The 15,478-nt window shown below is 32.1% G+C and overlaps 1 protein-coding gene across 5 annotated transcripts in view; it reads right to left on the bottom strand.

Moving 5' to 3' along the window:
* Positions 1 to 2,041: 2,041 nt before the first annotated feature.
* Positions 2,042 to 15,478, bottom strand: part of LOC148598209 (MAM and LDL-receptor class A domain-containing protein 1-like) — a 79,843-nt gene continuing 66,406 nt past the window's right edge. For all 5 annotated transcript variants that reach the window (XM_088561918.1, XM_088561915.1, XM_088561919.1 and 2 more), the window contains 6 exons: positions 14,978 to 15,097; positions 11,105 to 11,205; positions 6,881 to 7,016; positions 5,541 to 5,716; positions 3,876 to 3,960; positions 2,042 to 2,172 (listed from right to left, as the gene is read on the bottom strand). In XM_088561918.1, coding sequence (XP_088418044.1) covers positions 2,162 to 2,172; positions 3,876 to 3,960; positions 5,541 to 5,716; positions 6,881 to 7,016; positions 11,105 to 11,205; positions 14,978 to 15,097 — 629 coding nt within the window. In that variant the 3' untranslated portion in view covers positions 2,042 to 2,161. The remainder of the gene's footprint in view (positions 2,173 to 3,875; positions 3,961 to 5,540; positions 5,717 to 6,880; positions 7,017 to 11,104; positions 11,206 to 14,977; positions 15,098 to 15,478) is intronic.

The following is a 15,478-nucleotide window of genomic DNA, read 5'->3' as shown; positions in this document are numbered from 1 at the left end:
TCAGCAGGAACAAAAACAAATTTCTTGCGAAGTTCTTTCAATTAGGTGTTTTATTTGGTTAATATGGTTTTGATGTTAATTGTATAATAGGAGTAGAGTGTTCCTCGAAATGTTTTATTTGGATATCAACTATTTCCATAACTGTTTCGAAGAAAGAATTGCACGATTTCTTGTCTTTCTCAAAATATACAATACCAATAAATTTAGTCCTGGATGATGTTACGACTATAGTTCTTATATTACCATTGTATAAGAAAGATTGAAGTTGTATCAGTATACAGAATGTACCTATTAAACAAAACGTATTCAACGATAGCATATAACCATAAAATATCAACAGCCTGTGATATACAGTAGCTGAGAATTCTAATATTAAAAAATGTTACAGAAAGTCAAACACGAGTAACCGAATACTCCCTCGCCAATAGGGCAGGGATATAATAATAAAAAAAACACAAGTTGACAGGTGTTTCTAGAAAAACAGAGAACACAGTGGCGGATCCTGGGAAGAGGTGCAAAGGTTTGGCACCCCTTCTTTTTATTGAAAAATATGTAAATTTCATGTGTAAAACTAAAAAAAAAGTGGTAAATAATGTGCTAGCAATCACATCTTTCTGAGGAACCCTGGCAGACACCCCTCCTTTTCAAAGTATCTGGATCCACCCCTGGAATGCTTCCCCGACAGTTGGACGTGTTCCATGCTACCCGTTCTTGGTGGAGTCTGAGCTCTTTCTTTTGTTTTTTTGTAAATGTTATTTAAGTTATTTCATATTTTTTTGCTTTTGTTTTTTTTATAAGTGTTATTTTAGTTATTTCATATTTTTTTGCTTTTGTTTTTATGTACGTGTTATTTTAGTTATTTCATATTTTTTTGCTTTTGTTTTTTTGTACATGTTATTTTAGTTATTTCATATTTTTTTGCATTTGTTTTTTTGTACGTGTTATTTTAGTTATTTCATATTTTTTTGCTTTTGTTTTTTTGTACGTGTTATTTTAGTTATTTCATATTTTTTTGCTTTTGTTTTTTTGTAAGTGTTATTTTAGTTATTTCATATTTTTTTGCTTTTGTTTTTTTGTAAGTGTTATTTTAGTTATTTCATATTTTTTTGCATTTGTTTTTTGTACGTGTTATTTTAGTTATTTCATATTTTTTTGCTTTTGTTTTTATGTACATGTTATTTTAGTTATTTCATATTTTTTTGCTTTTGTTTTTTTTATAAGTGTTATTTTAGTTATTTCATATTTTTTTGCTTTTGTTTTTATGTACGTGTTATTTTAGTTATTTCATATTTTTTTGCTTTTGTTTTTTTGTACATGTTATTTTAGTTATTTCATATTTTTTTGCATTTGTTTTTTTGTACGTGTTATTTTAGTTATTTCATATTTTTTTGCTTTTGTTTTTTTGTACGTGTTATTTTAGTTATTTCATATTTTTTTGCTTTTGTTTTTTTGTAAGTGTTATTTTAGTTATTTCATATTTTTTTGCTTTTGTTTTTTTGTAAGTGTTATTTTAGTTATTTCATATTTTTTTGCATTTGTTTTTTTGTACGTGTTATTTTAGTTATTTCATATTTTTTTGCTTTTGTTTTTATGTACATGTTATTTTAGTTATTTCATATTTTTTTGCTTTTGTTTTTTTGTAAGTGTTATTTTAGTTACTTCATATTTTTTTGCTTTTGTTTTTTTGTACGTGTTATTTTAGTTATTTCATATTTTTTTGCTTTTGTTTTTATGTACGTGTTATTTTAGTTATTTCGTATTTTTTTGCTTTTGTTTTTTTGTACCGGTTATTTTAGTTATTTCCTATTTTTTTGCTTTTGTTTTTTGTACCAGTTATTTTAGTTATTTCCTATTTTTTTGCTTTTGTTTTTTTGTATGTGTTATTTTAGTTATTTCCTATTTTTTGTTGTGTGTCTGTTCTTGTGTTTTCCCTGTCTGGTTTTTATCCTTGGATTATATTCTTTTGAATCTTTATGAGACAACAATTGTTACCATTGGTGGATGTGTCTGCCTAGAGGTTGGCCAATGAAAAAAGCACAAGTTGAAAGTTACCTCTCATTTATGTACAAGTACAAGAAATTTTATATAATATGATAAAAATTTCAAAGTCATTAGAAACAGAAATCACAGAAAACTGGATTATATGTAGCCCTCATTCTGTTTACTTCCTTGCTGAAAATGGAAATAAAATACGATATAATAATGTTCAGTATTTGGACAAAAGTGTTTATTCTTTAACTCTGTTTAAGGCCAACTTAAACTGATTTCTAGGTTTCTAAAGCCCATCCATATTTCTTTTGAGATGCCTCATTACCCATTTTTATTGTCAGATTAATATAAAAAGAGGACACAAATGCACCTTCCTAAACAATTTTTCTGGCCATGAACAATGTTGAGGGCACCTTCGTCCCTTTCAATAAGTAAAGACTTCAAAGAGTTTGGATTATTCATCTGGTTCATTTTAGAGCATTAAGGGGCAATAACTCTAACAAAGAGTTGTCCCATAACATTGACTCAATAGGGACATTTGTTGACCTAATCATAAGGGTCATTTCATCGATTGAAAGTTTTTTCCTTTCCCACATCGTTTCAACAAATAAAAAACCTGCAAAGATCATCATTTTTCGCATTTCAAGGCAGTAACTTTATCAGCTAGTCATCCTGCAAACTTTGACTCAATTGAGACTTTTGTAGAGCTCTCCAATCTCCTGGAGACAGTCACATTGATTTAAGGGTATCCCCCTTCTTGGACTTGGGATTTTGGTCATTTTTAGAGTATTCTTAGTAGACTTAGGCACACAAGTCCATGGACTTAATATTTCAAAACAGCCGTACTTTGTACCTCAAATTTCATGGAAATTTGACAAAACAAAAAAGCAAAATTGTTACTTGGGACTTCACCTAAAATATGGAGTGTACTTTGGACTTAAAAGGGGAGGGGGTGATCTCCCCTGATTTTCTAGTATCTCTTATGGCTTTCAATGACAAAGTTACATTTAATCATCTGTGAGGTCCAGAATAAACAGGATTAGAAATACTGTGAGCACGCTCATAAGAGGGTATCCTCCACTTCATATCAAGTTAGATATGTAACCTGAACATTCAATTACCTCCCTTTGGAGTCTTCCAACAGCAAATATATTCTTACATGCATATTTACATATGTTGCCCAACCTTCCTCGAAAATTTTATGAAAATCCATTGAGCTGTTTACAAGGAGTTGCACTTATGAGCTTTTATATGTAAAAGGAATTATATTCCTAAATGCACATCTACATGTGATGCACAATCTTTCAATAAAATTTCATCAAAATCCCTTGAGTTGTTAAGGAGGAGTTGCGCTTACAAGAAATGTGGACAGATGAACAGACAGACAGGGATCCCTTGAGCACTTAAGGAGTTGTGCTTACAAAAACGCGGACAGATGGACAGACAAGAGAGGTATCCCTTCAGTGGTTTTAGGAAGAGTTGTGCTTACAAGAAATGTGGACAGAGATATGAACAGACAGGGTGATTCTTTTAAACCTACCCAATCTTTGTTTGTGGGAGTAAAATAATGACAGTTATGAATGTCTCAACAGAACTCCACTTCCCTGTCGGGCTCATGGTAATACTTTTATTCTCAACTTCAAAAATTCTGTTACTGGGAAAGTACAATTGTTCATGGGGTACCAATTTTTGTGGTTTTCGTGGGTAGGTTCCAAACAAAAAGGACACCTTTATTGATTTGTATACTGAAAATCACAAAACCACAAAATAAAAAATCCACTAACTTGTGTTTCTTCCTTAATCCAAGAAAATTAGTATCCATGAATTAAAGTACTTTCACAGTATACTGTATTCAGAAGTATGACTTCTATGATGTGAATACTCACTAGGACACTGCCCTTTTCTTAACTGAATTTTATCAATGGCGACGTCACCTCTATAGGAACTTCCTCTTGTACCAACAATCTCAATCTGTAAATAATAAAAGCAATGAATCAAATTAATAAACTAAAACAAAGGTCAGTGGCGAATCCAGAAAGGGGAGGGGTGCAGGGGGTTGGCACCTGGTCAGGTCCCTTTTTGGCCCTTATTCTTAAATGGTTCAAAGTTACAATCCAAAAAATCAATCTTGACCTTCCCTTTGTGGTATAGTATGTTGTGATACAATTTCATTCAGATTACTTAACTTCTTTGCCCCACAGGTTTCTATAGTATACCTGAAATTTTCATGATTTTTTTTTGTTAAATAAACAAGGAGTTTCAATCTAACTTTTGTCCATGTTTTAAGGAAATGTCAAAAATAACTTTTAGGTCCATTTTAGAGAAAATAAGGCTCACACTTTGATACACCAGAGCAGGTCAAATTAAAAATAGACTTTTCTACTTTCACTTTTATTATTAATTCATAAAATAGACCCCTTTTCTCAAGCATTATTTTCCAAGAAAATACTGTTTATCCTCAAAAACAAGTTTTTTGGGTCATAGCTTCATTTTTACCCTGTACTCTTAATGATAGTCATTTGCCAAGAAACAAAAACAGGAAAAGGCAAAAAGAAAGCGCACTATATTTTTTTAGCCTCCATGTTTTGACATAATAATCACTCAGGAATATGTAATACACGACTGATATCTTATAGACAAGAAGTTGAGTTACCATCTCCCTTTTAAAACAAGGTCATGTGCACTCATCTTTACTCAACCTTCAGCCATTGCTAAAATTACTATGGCAATAGATCCTTGTTTAATGACAATATGGGCAATTTGTGATTTTGAAATATAACGTCATATTATGGTAATTGCAGGAAAATGATGGCCACTTTCTCTTTGATCATGTGTCGATAAATATTAGAGTTTTACAGAAAAAATTCATTCATTAATAAAAAACGGTCAAGAGCGGTGAAAAAATGTCTACATAGATAAGGTCCAAAAAAAATGTCTGTTTAGGGTTACATTCCTCCAAAAAATAGGGTAAGTCGGTAGGCATTTTCATTTTTTTTTTTTTTTTCATTTTATTTTTTCTCGACTGAAGTTGAGCCTATATTTGTAAAATAGCATCATGTTTAAGTCATGAAAGTGTTTGGTTTTAAGTAGAAAGTTTAATTTTTAACATACCCACCTATTAATCGTGTCTTTTATTACAATACACTTATTTTTTGTAGGAATTTTGAACAAAATAAAAGTACACTGTATTTACGCTTGGATTTACATGATATAAATGTCTCCTACTCAAACACTATTGTGACCTGGTTTTTATTACACTTTCGGTTTTACCAGAAATGATCTGTATTATACCGCAAATTGGCAGAAATTACCAATTTAGTCAATTTTGGAGAAAAAATGTATTAGGGTCAGGAGAAAAAATTAGGGTCGGTCGGGAAACCTGAAACAGACATATTTTTTTTGGCCTAATTCAAAAAATATTTCTAGATGCATCTGATATATTTGAGACAAAAGAGATAATGTTGCGAAAAATGATGTGCCACCCACTGCCTGATTCATACACAGAGTGGTACTTAAATGGTACACAGTAATTGATACAGAAATAAACATACCACTGGGTTATTGGATGCTGGTATATCCACTGAAGCAGTCTGCCAATTGTCTTCATCCGGCTGGGTGCCAGATCTTTCCCACAGAGAATTTGTGGCCGTAACATCTCCAGCATAAACCTGGAGTGTACCGGAGGTTACTTTCATGTGATACATGAACTGCAAACAATATGCAGAACCTAAAATTTAAAAACAAACATAAAAGATAGTGAATCTGGTCTTGGAACCCCTTTTAAAATTTAAGTTTGGTTTGGTAAAGTGTTCGATTTAACAGGAAGATTAAAAACATTTCAATGAAATTGAGTTGAAATATAGGGACAGTCAAAGTGGCTGGTTTAGGCCATCATAAAAAAAATCCTAAATTCTCATCCAACGTTTTTTTCAAAATTAGGGGAGGCCAGCAAATTTTATTTTTTATTCTTTATCAATTCACATGAAAAATGCCGTCAACTTGAAAGAAAGTGACCTAAATTGGAAAAAAATTATAAATATAAGTTTTTGGAGGGTGCAAAAATTTGGGTCAGGAGGGGATAAGAATCTAGGATATTTTTTATTTTGGCCTAAGAGAGGTGGATTTTGCAGGATTTAAGTCAGATTTCACTGCAGCACATTGTTAGATCTATTATTTACTCTGGGCAACTAACTTAAGGCTGTTGATGTCTTTGACTATAGATGACTTCAACATTCACTTCCATTCCAGAAAAAAATTTCAATTATAATCAGGTCAAGTAGGGTCAGCATGGGGTAAGATCAGGTGACATTGCAACTGGAGCCAATGGAACAGAAACTTAATATCATTACTGTCAGGAAGCTTTAAATGATACATATATTATAGAAGGAATGGAATCCAAAGAACCCTGACGGATCAGCTCATGATCTTAACTCTACCAATGATCTGGTGCCACTTTCTCACGAACACAACCACACGCAGGCAAAAACAATTCTCCTCACAGGAACATCTACCAAAACTGAGCTAAAGATAAACAGAGAAAAACCTAAGAAAATGTGAACAAACACTGACAAAACTGACCTTCATCAAGCTTAAAGATGAAGACTTCACCCTATTTAACTACCTTGGCAGCCAAGTCAACAACAATGACTGCACTGAAAATGACAGTCAGAATCAGCAAAGCAAGAACTGCCTTAATAAGTCCAGGAAACATTACAAGACAAGACACTTCAGTGGAAGTCAGAGAGAGGATGTCCAAAAAAAACATCTGGAAACACCATGGACCAGGTGCACCGGTAGGGTAATTTAACTGATTGTTTTAATCCAGATTTTACATATGTTTACTAAACAAGGCGCCAATTGGGTATCTACTATAAATTTTCATTAAACTTACCTGATGCCAATTGGCTGTTTTCAGTGGTGAGTATTGCTGTGTCCCCAGAGACCCTTGGACTTGAAGTCTCAATATAAATATATTTAGAACCTTCACCTGCACCAGAGGGTCCAGTATTGCTACTAGGTGTGCTACCCTATAAATAAATGATGACAAATTTCTTTATGTTTCGTTCACTGGTAAAAATAATTCACATTTAACGCTAAATTTTAATCTGCAAAGATATTAATAGGATAATTAATTGGAAGGAGTGAATAAACGAAATATGATCACGAGTGCCGTAGAACGCCTAGATTAACGAGTTCGCTGAAATTGTTTCTTGCATGAGTTAAATCTTACTGCATTCTTGGCAAGAGTAATCATATTTTTGGTTGTTCACGATAACCAATTGATTATTCTTTCAATTATATAGATTTCCGCCATTATTTGTTGCTATTTTCAACATAAATTTCAAATTTTATGAATGGCGGATTGATTTCAAAGTTGTGCATTTGGTGGGAGAAAGTTCCAGAGTGGCATTACTTAACTGATTTCACAGTGTGAATTATTGAAATTTATTTCACTGGGAAAATTCAATAAAACACTGCTATCTATATAATAATCAGAGATAATAAAGATTATAGAGTTAATAAATGGAATTAAACTTATAAATATGAGCAAATTCAAATAGGAGTAGGGGCATTAATTACTCTTCTTGGCCTTGAGAAGAATAATATAATGTGAATAGATTGGAATGAAACTTTATTATGAGCATTCAGTGGCAAAACTACAAAGGAGAAGGAGCATTAAAGTCTTTTATTATATGCCTATAAATATCACAATTTTTATTGTTTATGGCCCTTTGCAAATGATGGTGCTCACCACAGAAAATAGCATGCCAGGTATTCATCACTTGTCAATTTAAGAGTTAATTTTGAATTTGAAGACATGAATCAATAAAACAAGTTAGTAAAACATAAAAAAAAAGTTGAAGCAGGAATTCTGACTTTCTAGCATTATAAGGACAAAAGATTTGTTTAAAGTTAACCAAAATTCATATACTTATACATGTATTATGTACATTTTGAACTTTTTTGTCACCTTCAAGTTCATATTTCTTACAAATAAATGATGTCCAGACCACGTGCAAGAACCTTCATCAGAAACCTATATGGCAGACTACACTTCATACCTATTTCTCTCAAGAAGGGAGGTACAAAGCATCGTCAGCCGTGGATTTACGATGATCCCAATGAAGAAACAATTTCATATTTACAGTGGTGAATATATTCATTATTACATAGTGTACTATAAGAAAAAATATAAAGATATTTCTTGGGTGTGGTTTGTTATACATATTTACATAAAAAAAAAATAACAAATTTTGCAATTCTCAACAGATTTTATTAAATGATAAGAAATTGTGACTCCATTACAATACAATTAAAGCCACAAAGCATTTCTTTCCCTAATTTTTATACATTTTACTTTTTTTTTCTATAATATTCCAGAAAGAATTAGAAAAACTGTCAGCAATGCTGACCTATGATGCTGGATCGATGACTGATGAATGAATGATCACTGACAGATTGATAACCAATGACCAGTGACTGATCTGATCTGATCAATTTGGTTATGTAAAATGACTGATAATCGGTTCATGTATAAATTTCTGAATTTTGAAGATGATCGGTGCATGTAAATTTCTGAATTTTGATTGGAGCAAATATAAAAAAAAATCATTTAAAATGTAATTAGAAAATAAAATGATAAATTAACATCTGATTTTTCATTATTGATCAGTTTGATTGATCGATGACTGATCAGAAATCGATCAGTGATCTAAGAACGATCACGATTATGGTTGGACAGATCAGTTCATGTAAAGTAACATACACATTTAAACCAATGACCTTGAAAATCAACTAGTATTTAAGATTTTGATTTATGAATTCTTATGTATTAAATCTGGTCAAAGGTCATTGAGCGATTTTGATTCTTGAGTATCACAAATGAGTAAAAAATACCAATACTCACTAAATTGATGATACCTATATGTATATTTATGAGTGCATTATCGTTACTATTTTTATGAAAAACTCATTATCGTCACATTGAAAATGAAAAATATGCACATGCAATGGGCAAATGTAAGATACATCAATAATTAAAACAACAGCACCCAACATGTCTATTGTACACCATTTATAAGCTACAAATTAACATTTTGGTTCATGTTGAGGTAATTTGTTCATGGGTAGGGCTGGCAATTTTTCATCTGACTTTACTTGAAAAAGTTCAAATATTTACTACCTGGGCTCATTTGAAAGCATTCTAAATAAATGTGCTTTATCCAACCAAAGCTTGTTTAAACTACAGTATTTTGATAGATAAGAAATTCTGAAAATTTCCCTTTTTATGATTTTAAAGCAATTGTGTTATCCCCAAAAAATATCTATGTGCCTGAATTGTATGATCAGATACATTGGGTACATCATTGTCTTAATTATGAATGCCTAAAATATGAGTTATACAGTGTGAGTATGCTGTGAATGAGAATTATGTTAGCTACTGGACCAGTTTTCTAGCGACAGGGGTAATATTTTTAACATTTTTTTGAAAATTCTTTCTTGAAAATTAGTTTTTCGTGGATTATTCGTGTAGTAAAATAATTACCTATCAAATGATAACAAATATGAGACGTTTGAAATGAAAAATAATTTAAAGAGTTGAATTTATGTAACTTTTTACAAGAAAATCGAAAATCCCATTTTTTAAATGAATTCCGACTATGACCATTGCCACAAATCATCAAATGAGCCAAAACATTAATTGTGATAATGCTCAACAGAAAATACCAAATAAGCCACTTTTTTATTGAAGCATAAATACTCTAGGGGTTTGACATTGAAAAATATGTCATTTTAAGCAATCTTTCAGTGGGGTGCGGTATTTTTTTTTGTTTTACTCCAAAACCCAAAGTGTTAGTGCAATTTTCTTGATACCATTGTACAGCTGAGACAATGGGCTACATGTTGATATCCACATATGTCATTTTACTTCATTCTGTAGGAAGTGGAAGTTCGAAGAATGAAAAACATAAAAAAAATGATTTTTGCCTAAACAGATATAAAATGTAGCCAAAAAATACAAAAATGCTTCATTCTATTTTTTTGGCAAGAAAATGATTTATAAATGGAAGGTATGAAGGTAGCTGAAAATCATATTTCTGTTGATAAGTGTGGTGGATGCAGAGGGGGTTTTCTTAGCTAACTTACTACCATTAACATTTATTTTTGTGGTTGTTAGTTTTCATGGATTCTGTCAAGTGGAGATAATCACCGGTATCAATTCGCATAGCATTGTATAGTTTTAAATATCATTTTGCAGGTACATATTTTCATGCTTTCCTATCATACTTGGAAATAGTGAAAATTAGTAGTCACAGCAGAAATTAATACTTATACAGTATTCTTCAAAGGCTTAGTCTATATTTTGCTATGAAGAACTTGCCATCTTCCAAAATGTAAAAAAAAGGTGCAAATCTTTGATATCAATAATTTGACAAAGTTTCATTAAATTTCACTCAGTATTGTAGGAAATATGGACAAAAAGAGGTTACCCTCAGTGTATTAAAAGTGTGGAGGGAGGGAAGTATGGACACACCTCATTATATATATATATAATTCCATAACTATACAATTCCATTCTAGTTAGCATATGCCTTTTTCATGCATTGATTGTTAACATTTTATGACCTCAGCGATGACAGTTTTTACAACAGTGTAAGATCCATGTACACATTAAATCGTAAAAAGCATGGCCATCATCACTTCAACAAAAGATAAAGCTGTTAAGGAGCTGTCTTTGTAATAATCACGCAAAATCTGAAAAATGTGATACACCCCAAAAAAGGCTACATATTTTTATTTTTGTAATTAAGTTGTTTTATGGGTCTATACTATGAAATCACATTTTGCATGATCCTTAGCTGGAGTGCTACTTAAGAGGCTAAAAAACGGTATTATCTGCTTTATTCAATTCATTCTCGGCATTGTATATCCAAAACAACAATTTTGAAAAAATATTCTTTGGACTTTTATTTTTGTAAGTGAATGGTCAAATTTTACACGATAAATTCTGGAAAAAAACAGTTCTTAATCCTATAATATACCCCTCTTTGCAAATGGGGGAATTATTTCATTACACACATCTGTGCTTCTTGTTGAAGGTTAATTTACTTACAGTTCTTTCTGTCCAGTCAAAGTCATCATTAGTACTGTCCTGGAAGACACATATGGTTCCAGTTTCAAATGTACATTCAAAATAGTCCACATTACTGGTATCTAAAACAAGAAAAAAAAAATTAGTCATTTTCTTTCTCTTAATTAAGCTAAGATCAATATCTAGGACATTCCTTAATGAAATGCTTTCATTCACAGTTTGGATTATATATTAAATCTAGCGCTGTAACATGGCTTAATGCATCTTTACATGTATTTAAGTAGTACTCCGCTAAGAATCATGCAAAATGTGATTCATGGGTAAAAAGCCTACATATTTTAATTTTTGATATTTTGTTTGAATAGCCATAGTAAACCGAAATTTACATTCAGTTCTTCATATAACCTGTGTTCTTAGGAGATAAAAATTATATAGAATGCACTGTAGATTTCAAAATCAAGGGAGGTTAATCAGTAAATGACACTAAAATACAATAGAATCTATTGAAATTTCAATGCTGATTATCTACTAAGAGCAGGCAGATTTGAATGAATAATTACACATTTCATAGTATAGACTCATAAAACAACTTAATTACAAAAATAAAAATATGTAGCCTTTTTTGGGGTGTATCACATTTTTCATATTTTGCATAATTCTTACGAAGACTGTTACTTAACACACAAGCACATGTCAAACTAATAATTTTTTTTACTTCTATATAAAATTAACAATAAAAGTTGAAACATCATATTTTCAAATAAACCTACAGGTGTCAAAAACAAGATTTGAAGTCTGAAATTCATATAGTCCTGTTCCTAAATGTATTATGGAGTGAAAGCTAGCATTACAGCTAGTTGAAATCGACTAGTTCCAATTTCAATATAAATCTAGGTAGGCTAGTAAGTAATTTAAATAGCTCTTTCAGTAGAAATCTGCCCTACACCTACTAAACTACCACAGAACACTTGTGTGATCTTTTGGACACTGCCTTTTAAGTATAAATAGCTTCGTCAATTTTGTTGGCGGACGGCAAATTTAAAGGTTAAGGTCATCATTCAGATCATCTCCATATAAAGGACAATGCCGATGCTCTGTCCACATTGTGAAACTGAGAAGATGCTGAGGTTTTTCAATGTCTATAAGACTGTTTTTGTAGGACATTTACAAGAATAGTTATTTAGAATTAAAAAATAAACACAACAAATAGAATGATAGTTCTTGTTCCCTTTTTGGCCCTTAACTCCTAAATGGTTCAAGTCGCAACCTCCAAAAATCAATCCCAGTCTTCCTACTGTGGTATGGCACCTTGCCTTGAGGAGTAATTTAATACAGATATATAAACTTATACTGTGAAACTTCTCCAAACCAGACCCTCAGAAAACCGGTCTTCCCTTCAAATCGGCCATTTTCAAAAGTCCCGGCCAATATACCTTAAAACCTGTGTGTTTTGTCTTCAACAGACTGGCCACCCCCCCCTCCCCCAAAACCGTACATTGGCCGGTTTTTCACAGTTTTAGTTACATATTTCAAATAAAAACCTCTCAATTCTGGCCGCCAAGTTATTGTTGTTCACCTGTATTGGCTGTAATAAATGTAGTAAATAATTAATAATTCATTCACTGGCGGTTTGCATTTCATCAGTGGACAGATGATAATTGAAGAGGACAGTAGTTTAAACAACAAATTTAATCCAGACATTACATTTTGTCACTGGTTGGCTGTTAATTGGTGTGTACACATGTCAGGCAACCTGGGTCATTTAATAGTACAATCTTTACGATCTTTTAATTGTCAAGTAATGTGACCTGTACCCAACTCCCAAGCCAGAACAACATAGGGGTGAAATTATTAGACTTTGTTGATAGGTAATTTGTGAAAACAATACAAATAATTAATTACCATCAATAGCCTTTTGATCTTTATTAAAACCGTGAACATAATTTTGTCTGCAGTACCGTTTGTAAAATCAAATCATTTATAAATGATGAAAGCCTTGAAATGTAATAAAAGGCCAAAAATTTTGAATTGACATTAAACATGTCTCGACCAACAAACTGAAAAGGTGTAGGATTATAGAACACATTAATGGAAATATCTTTTACAACCCATTGCTATTTTTCTTTTTCAAAAAACCGGCCACCCCAATAAACCTGCCATATTTTCTTGTCCCAGTGGTGGCCGGTTTGGAGAAGTTTCACTGTACTCCCAAGAGTAATCAAGGGAACCAAGATTCTAGCAGAAATCAAACAAATGTTATCCAAGGACAAATACCAGACATGGAAAATAGACTCACACAACAAAGAACATAAATTAACCAAAATAATACATACAAAGTAACTAAGTAAATGAGCAACTCGAACTCCACTAAAAACTGGGAGCATGGACCAGGGGCATCATGGTAGGGTGAGCACCCTCTGCTTTTCTAAAAACTCCCACCAAAGTGCTCATAAAATGTCAGGTCCAGGGTAGACGAAAGAGGAAAGGAAAACTATGACACACTGAACAAATATTTTTTCATGATGCAGACAGATACACCGTAACGACCCACAAGTTCATCATGAAGTGTAAAATCATAATACATGTATATCAAATAGCATTAGCCAACATACACAAATGAACAGGATGGCATTGCAGCATCTATATCAAATGGTTTCATAATTATTAAAAAGACTACCCAGGGGTGAATCAAGGATTTTGGATTTGAGGGGGGGGACACATTTAATTTTTTTTAAATATTCTTCTAGAGTGGGTGAAATGTAGATATCTTTTGTGGTAAAATTGGCGAGAAATCAAAGTTTCAACCTAAAACCACCTAAATCCACCCATGACTACCCATGCTTTGCAAATTTTAGGGGGGTGGACAATGCCCGCCAAGCCCCCGCCTGAATCCGCCCCTGCTACTACTTAATTTATGGCCACAATGTTGTGAAAATAACTTGCTACTTGCACAGATTAAAAGGGTCTACTTATAATGTACTAATTTTTGCGGCGTTCTAATTTTCACTATTTTGGCGAAGTGTAGAAAACCGCAAAAAAAAGTAGTCACGAAATTGATTTTACACTATTAAATGTTAAAATATTTTTTTTAAAACGCAAAAATTGATACCTGCGAATATATTCACTTTATAGAATCAGCAAAAATTAACAACCGCGAAAAATAATATGTTTACAGTGTTCTAATTAGAAATATCAAGTTGTATGCATTGTGCTAGGTATACCTTTACTGGTGAAGGAAGTTGATATCTCCCAATCATAGGTTTATAAATTTCTAAATTCAACAACTTTTTATGCGTAACAAGTTCTCAAATATCAGTCATTTCAAGGGATATTTTTATCTTGTAAACTAAAATTTTCCAGCATATTGGGTGCCAAAGTCCTGTAGGTTCCACTTAAGGAGGTAGATTTACGGTAAGGGACATAACTCTTGAAATCAATGATATGTTTGTATTACACTCGGTTTTGCCAAAGCCTGTCAAGCTTTCATTTGAAACAGAATGAAATCAATCCAAGTTACTTTGATGATTACATGAGATTAATGTAAAATGTTGAATACAAACATTCCAATGATTTGTAAGAGTTGAGTACCTTACCTTAGGTCTACCTCCTTCAATCAATCAATATTTTTTTTCCTGTAGGGATTTTTATATTTTTTTCTACTCATAAAATACACACAATTTTTGCATGTATAATGAAAGGGATAATAGTAGGTATTTACACATGTTACAGTTCTAGAAATACTACGACTTACCTTGTCCATCAGACTTACATCTGCATGACAAATAGACAGGACTAGGTATATGGAAGTCCATAAAAGGTACACCTAATCTTCACTCTTTATTTTTGATCAGATAACCAGACAGGAGAAGGAATATTTAGTTCCACAGTACTTACCTTGAGAGTCACAGTTTGCACCTAAGAAGCCAGATGCACAGGAGCAAGTATATGAAGTCGCAGAAACAGTACAAGTACCACCATTCAAACAGGGATTATTTCTACAGACTGCGTTACTACCTAAAATTGAATAAATTTTTTTACAGGAATTAGCTCGATTAAACTGTATTGCTCAAACCCTGAACAGTTAAAGCAAGTACAGACACAATGTTCAAGTAGTACTCCAGCTAAGAATCTTGCAAAATGTGATAAATAATGGTTGGAAAGCCGACATATTTTTATTTTTGGTATTTTGTAAAAAGTTATACATAGTACTCAGAAATTAACATGTGGCTTTTAATATAACCTTGTTCTTAGGTAATAAAAATTATATAGAAATGCAATGTAAAATTCAAAATAAAGAGAATAACTCTGGAAACAATACTAAAAATACAATAGATTCTGTTGGATTTCCAATGTGGATTATCTCTTAAGAGCAGACAGATTGTAATATTATACACT

The sequence above is a fragment of the Perna viridis genome, chromosome 14 (assembly GCF_037379345.1).
Source record: "Perna viridis isolate PV_CMFRI_1.1 ecotype Kerala chromosome 14, ASM3737934v1, whole genome shotgun sequence".
Classification (NCBI taxonomy): Eukaryota; Metazoa; Mollusca; class Bivalvia; order Mytilida; family Mytilidae; genus Perna; species Perna viridis.
Note: the sequence above shows the minus strand (reverse complement) of the source record. Positions and strands in the feature narration are given on the sequence as shown.